The sequence below is a fragment of the Populus nigra genome, chromosome 9, assembly GCF_951802175.1.
Source record: "Populus nigra chromosome 9, ddPopNigr1.1, whole genome shotgun sequence".
In the NCBI taxonomy this organism is placed as follows: Eukaryota; Viridiplantae; Streptophyta; class Magnoliopsida; order Malpighiales; family Salicaceae; genus Populus; species Populus nigra.
The window spans coordinates 2,470,297-2,477,689 of NC_084860.1; the positions used below are offsets into that span (position 1 = coordinate 2,470,297).

The following is a 7,393-nucleotide window of genomic DNA, read 5'->3' on the forward strand; positions in this document are numbered from 1 at the left end:
TTTCATGTTGACAAACTGTTGCCAGACAATGAATTGTGTGGAAAATGAGAGACTTTTTGAAGTCCTGGAAGTTCTTTGAGCACCTGTAGAAATGACAAACGAGTTTATATTATTAACTTCAGTTTCAATGCATGAACTTTATGCTGGTCGCTTTTCTGCGTTTTCCAGTGGCTCAATCTTTTCCAATATTTGTTCCCAGGCTTAATATTTTTCATCTCCATATACAGTCTTCATCTTCATGTCTTTCTATAAAAGAATTCAAGCTTCATGCAGAAGAACAAGATTTCTAGTTCTCGAAAATTGATAACATCTTTGAGCTTATAATCCCAAATAAACCGCAGTTGTAATCTAAATTTTTTTTTATGCACCATGTCAGACTAGTTCTCATTGCTATAAGAAGCAAAGGTTGCTATCCTCCTCCACTTTTGGATTGCAAGCAAAGGTCAAGATCTTCCATTATTTTGTTTCTGTATATTTTTTTTATACAAATTAATTTATAAATTATCATATCAATTTCGGAAGCTCCAGTTAATAAATTCGTTTAACATATGGTGAGCATACTTTTTTGTAGTAGTATTTTGAACTGAAGCCTCATGATGGTCTTTGCTTATCTCTGACTCAGTAAACCTGACCTCAAGCTTTGATTTGTGTTGAGTTTCAAGTTAAATAAAAAAAAATATTAACTCAATAAAATTTGATGGACTTGAATATGTTTTCAGTAATCTAGTTGACTAGATTAATTTGAGTTAATTCTTAAAAAAGAAAAATCATATAATTTTAATAAAAATAATTAATCTAAGTTAATCCAGTCTCCATATCAGGATTTAACGTTAGATTTTTCAAAATGTTAAAATTACTTAATTTTATGGTAAAGTTGATGATGGTTTTGCCTCTTCGCAGAACTTTCAAGAATCTTTTTATTGCTTGCTGTTGTTAAAAATTAATATAAGGTTATTGATTGAATTTCATTAAATAATTAAACTTTTTAGATAAAAATAATTGTTTATCATGCTATCAAAAATTTAATAACTAAACAATATGAATATGAATATTTTAATTCTTTCTAATTTGAATATTTTTAATTTTGTTGCTACTCAATTTTTAACCTCATTTTTTAAAAATTCTTGAAAAAATAAAAAATAGCAAAAAACAATAAAAAAACCAAAAAATATGTTATTAACATATTTGCATCATTTTCAGCATCTTTTCCAAAGAATTTCAAATTAAAAAAAAGAAAAAATATATTTATTATTTTAGTGATGTATTTTTTCAATAGGTTTATTACGGTCTCATGACCTAGATCACAGGTTTTGCATGTCATTTTTTAATCCAAGTTGTTTTAGAATTATTTTGTTTGTGTTTAATTTTTCAAGATATTATTTCTAAAAATAAAAAAAAAATATTCATTTTAAATAATATTATTGATGTGGTGGGCCTTGCGTGAAAGTTTTTTAAAGGTGTGAGTTTATTCTATCAGTCTCATTTATAATTATATTTAAAGTTATGAGTTTTTTAACATGTGCATTTATTTTTTATTTATTTAAATAAACAAGTTCAGTAAATACAATAAGTTTATTCCATCAGTTTCATTTTGTTTCAATGAATATCTTGATTTATATTCATCTTTTATTTTTTCAATTCTCTTTTGGTTATTATTAACTATTTTTTTCATTTATTTATATAAATAATTATTAATTTATTAAACTAGATATTTGTATAGACTTTTAATTTATACCTTAAATTTTTTTAATGTGTACAACCTTTACAATTAATTTATAAAATTCTAAAGGGTTTTGATTTATATTTTAAAATTATTAAAAAAATATTTTCATAAAAATATATTATTTATTTTTAATAAAATGATAAAAAAAACTTATAAAAAGATTAATATCCAAAATATTATTAGAAATAATAATTTAATATTATTTACTTTTAATATAAAGATAAAAAAAAACTTATACGAGATCAATATCCAAAATATGATTGAAAGTAATGCAATTCATTTATAATATAAAGATAAAAAAATCACAAAGAATTTTATCCAAAATATTATTTGGAATAATATAATAGCTAAAAATTCTAAGTTTATCTCGAAAAAAATCTAAATGATAATTGAGAATATTTTATCATTTTAAACTAAATTTTTAATTTAAAAAATTAAGGTTTGTTCATTGTAGAAAGGATCGCCGTGACATTGCACCCCACAAGGAGAGTACGGCAATCCTCACCATTGTTTATTTATAAACATTAAGTAAAAAAAATTATTTTCATATAAAACATCAAAAAAGACATACATCTTAAAGCAGAATGATCAAATAAGATCAACTAACTTGTACGTAGTTCTCTGTTTATACACATGCAATTCACGAAGAGTTTTTTTTTCATGGCCTACCACAATATTTTGGTCTCCACAGGACAGACTTTACATGAATCTCATGTAAGATTCCAGTTCGTGTTTATCGTGGTTGGTATGTTTTTATAAAAATAATTTTTAATTAAAAATAAGATTTTTATAATTTAGTTTTATTTTAACTAAAAAATAATTAAAAAAACAAATTCAAGTGCAAAAACAAAAACACAAGTGATCCCCTCACCTCACTTGCATGCATCTCACACAAAGGGAGCAGCATATTCTAGTCCTAGAAGTTTTTAATTATGCAAGTTACTCCTTGAGTAAACAAAAACACTTGCCAACCTCTCTTAATGTTTGTTTTGTCTTCGTAACTTTCAAAGAATTAATATTTTTTTTTTAAAAAGTAATAAGTTCTTATAATTATGAACCCGATTTTTTTATTTTTTATTTCAGAGAATGCAAATTAAAAGATACAAATAACGAATTTGAAAATTGATCTTGTCCGCCGAAAGGGAAATTAATTTTATAGGATTGAAAGGAAATTAAAGAGTTGGTAGAGTATCAACAAATCCAAGCGTCCGTCCAGCCCAGGGAGACCCTTCGAGGTTGTACAAATCTACAATGACAAAAATAGTTCCATAGTCGTTGAATTTCTGTTCTTGATATTTATTTTGATAATTTTTGTTGTTGGGTGAAGGAAATGAATACTCCTGTTATGCAAACACAATTTAATTATTATATTATTTGATTTATTATCAAACTTGTTTGTTTGTGCGTTTTAAAAATATTTTTTAAAAGAATAAAATAAAATTTTATTTTATTTTTTCTTTACTTTAAATTATTTTTTTAATATTTTCAGATTATTTTGATATACTAATATCAAAATAATTTTTTAAAAATAATTATTTCATCTTATGTTATATATATATATATATATCATTTAGCTTTTAAAAAATATAATATATATAAAAATAGTTATCAATTTATTTAATTAGATACTTGCATAAACTTTTAAATTTACATTTTAAATTTTTTATGTAAGAAGACATATTAAAATAATCTGTATACCTGGTATTTTTTGAAAAAAAAAATAAAACACGCAAGTGAAATATTTAGTATACCATTAAATGTGGTCAAATTTAAGGTATATTGACTTCGATGCTTTGACAAAATAAATAAATAAAATAAAACACATGCAAGTGAAAATTTATTTAATTAGAAGTTATTTTTGACAAAAAAATTGATTTTATATGATTGAACACGTGCTTTGTATTATAAATTACCTTTATTATCTTATATTAGTCAGCGTTCTTACATCACAAATTATGAAAAATATTGTAAAGTTGAGTTTCATTAATATCATATGGAGATATAGTTTTTTATTTAACATGAAGAGTTAGGAATTTCAAGGAGTTTCCAATTGTCAATTTCACTAGCTAGGAGCCACTTTTGAGAAATTCAATGTAGATGTATACAAACTAGTATATTTTCCCGTCATGTCCTTATATTTTATTTGAAATTGGTGAGTTTATTCAAGTCCAATATTACTGTAAATATACATGCATATAAAAAGTCAATTTTTAGGATTTCATTGCTAGCTGTATTATGTTTTCACATAAACTTTTATTAATTAATAAATAATGCTAAAATTAGAAAAAAACCTTCTTAATGAGAAACAAATGTATTATAAATCTAATGGTAAAGATAGAACAAAATGGTAGATTTTACATATACTAATTAGAAAAAAGAACAAAAATTTTATTTATAAAAGAAAGTAAAACATGGAATATGCTGGTTAATTGTGTGAAGGACCAACAATTACTTTGGAAGGTAGAAAGTCAAGGAATTAATATAAAATTATTTTCGGAGTTTTATTAAATACTTAACTTTCTAATCATTGATGTCCATTTCACATATCATATTTTACAAAAAAACACAATTTTAAATCTTGAAGGATAGCTTAACTTGTCATATATTAGATTTGTTCATTAACAATCAGGAGTTCAAGTCCTCTTAAAACTATTACAGACTTACATAATCATTAATTTCAGGACTAATGAGATTAATCGAGATACGCGCAATCTGATCCAGATATTCATATTAATTAAAAAAAACTTTAATCCAAAGAATTTAAGAAATGTTTATTCCCTCTCAATTCTTTAAGTTTATATAATCCATAAAATAAGAAACAATTTTATTGCAATGAGTAAAAATTAGCTTTAATCCCAAGAAGTTGGTTTTCTAATAAAAAAGATCTGTTCTCTAAGTTAAGTCATAAAGGCAGATATATAATTTTCAGATTATTCAATGGGAGTATTTAATATCGGTTTGAAAACAGCTCTTGTGGTAAGGGAAAAAAACAAAAGGAAAGAAAGCATGACGTGGCGGACGACACCACAAGCTGCCAAGCAGAAAATGGACTGGTGGGAATAACGAGAGATTAAGATTGTGATAATGACATTAGTTTAAAATATATTTTGTTTAGAAATATATTAAAATAAAAAAAATTTTAAATTTTTTTTATATTAATAAATTAAAACAATCTAAAAAAATAAAAAATTATTTTAAATAAAGTAAATTTAAAATTTTAAAAAATACAATTTATACCATGTTCCCAAAAAATACTGGGTGTTTTCCTATCTCTTGCAATCAATCGGTTGTTATAATGTGTTTTCACACAAGGTGGGCAATGTGTACAACCTTTTCAATTAATTTGTAAAATTTTAAAGGATTTTGATTTATATTTTAAAATTATTTTTATAAAAAAATATATTATTTATTTTTAATTAAAGGATAAAAAACTTATAAAAAGATAAGAATCTTTTTATCGAGAAGAACTTTTCTTAAACCATAAACAGACAAACAATTAGAAATACGATACAATCGTAGTATATATCAGACGATAAAACAATGCAGCTTATCTTAGGTAGAGCGTGTTTGGGGTGCTAATACTTTTTCTTTACGCAACCAGTCCCCGTAGCTAATCTCTGAGACCAGTTAGGGTTCCTGGTGACCAAAATACTAGGTGGTGACTCTCATTCCATTTTTCCATTGATAAGAGAGAAAAATTCCTTATTTTCCACATTTGTCAGATACTACACCATTACGATGAGGGTGGACGATTGCCGCGACGCTACACAGGAGCGGCAAACATTAAGTTAAAAAAATATTTTCATATAAAATAAATTATTGAGAAATATAAATCATTCAAGCTGCTATATTAATTTCTAATTTCATGATATTCAATGTAATATTTGTTTTCTATATTGTTCATAACTGTTCCTGTAGTTAAAATGTTTTTTCATATATTATTTAAAAATCTCCATGTGATGGAAAAGAAAAGGTTGAGAAAGACCAGCGATATTGTAAGGCTAAAATTTGAGATCTAATTGATAGATTTATGCACATGCAATTCACGAAGATTTTTTTTTTATGGCCTACCACAATATTTTGGTCTCCACATAAATCTCATGTAAGATTCCGATCCGTGTTTACTGTGCTGTCGTGTATGATGTTTTTATAAAAATATTTTTTAATTAAAAATATATTAAAATAAGATTTTTAATTGTTGAGATCTTGAAGTGAGCTTGATTGTGACTAATTGATTTTATATCCATGCTATCATTCACAGAATTCTTCTCACGTAATTTCTTACATTAATGTGCTCATTTAGATGGTGGAAAGACCTCGGATTGTCTACCGAATTGAGATTTGCAAGAGATCAACCGCTTAAATGGTATATGTGGTCAATGTCATGCCTCACAGATCCAAGTCTTTCAGAACAAAGGATTGAGCTCACTAAACCCGTCTCTATGATATACATAATAGACGATATTTTCGATGTTTATGGCACTCTCGATGAGCTCGTTTGCTTCACAGAAGTTATCAGCAGGTCATCATCAGTTGTTGGATTTATTATTCACATGCATCAAGTTTGAACATGCGTAGTTGATTTCTTAATTCTCACTCTCTCCCATCATCGTTTTAGATGGGACATTGCTGCCGCTGAAAAATTACCGCACTACATGAAGATATGTTTCAAGGCTCTGAACAATATCACAAACGAAATCAGCTACGAGATCTACAAGGAACACGGGTGGAACCCAGTTGACTCTCTCCGGAAACCAGTACGATATCCCACAACAATTTTCGTGCAAAAATCTAAGATTAAGCTATGATAAGAATTTAATTTTCTAACACACATAATGATTGTTCGGTTGATTTTTCTGCAGTGGGCTAGTTTGTGCAGGGCGTTTCTTGTGGAAGCAAGATGGTTTGCCTCTGGGAAGTTGCCGAGCGGTGACAAGTACTTGAAGAATGGGATTCTGAGTTCTGGTGTCCATGTAGTTCTGGTTCACATCTTCTTTCTACTGGGCCAAGGTACAAGCAAGGAAAATGTAGAACTTATTAGCAATTTTCCACCCATCATATCATCCACAGCCACAATTCTGCGCCTGTGGGATGACTTGGGAAGCGCCAAGGTAACATCAAAGTCTATCATCTTCCTATTTTAATGTCTCTCTATTTTGGACCAAGTGGGACCAGTGATTTTGGCAGACGAAAGTCTCTTTGAATCACACAGCGTATGTATAACAAATCGCAGGAAGAGAATCAAGATGGCCATGATGGATCATACGTCGAATGCTATCTGAGAGAAAACGAAGGATCATCGTTCGAAGACGCACGAAAGCAGGTTCTGCACATGAATTCTGATGCGTGGAAACAACTCAACCAGGAATGCCTCTCTCCAAATCCATTTTCATCAACTTTCTCCAAGGCTTCTCTAAATATTGCAAGAATGGTCCCCTTGATGTACGATTACGATGACAACCATCGCCTTCCGATTCTTGAGGAGCATATGAAATCTCTCCTCTATGAAAATGTGTCTCAGTGAAAAAAGAAAACAAAGCCCACGACTCCATATTATAGTTCCAGAGGGATCATGGACATGGTTAGGCAGCCTGTGAGCTAGCTGCTTTCACTAATATGTACAGTACAAAAAATATAAATAAAAAGTAACTTGCTTTTGCTGCCCTTTCA

At 27.8% G+C, this 7,393-nt stretch overlaps 1 protein-coding gene across 1 annotated transcript; it reads left to right on the forward strand.

The window, feature by feature from the left end:
• Window positions 1-5,921: 5,921 nt before the first annotated feature.
• Window positions 5,922-7,393, forward strand: LOC133702700 (probable terpene synthase 13). The gene is made up of 5 exons (XM_062127032.1): window positions 5,922-5,934; window positions 6,027-6,245; window positions 6,342-6,480; window positions 6,586-6,834; window positions 6,957-7,393. Exons 2-5 carry the CDS (start codon window positions 6,094-6,096, stop codon window positions 7,245-7,247), a joined length of 831 nt encoding a protein of 276 aa, XP_061983016.1. The 5' UTR covers window positions 5,922-5,934; window positions 6,027-6,093; the 3' UTR covers window positions 7,248-7,393.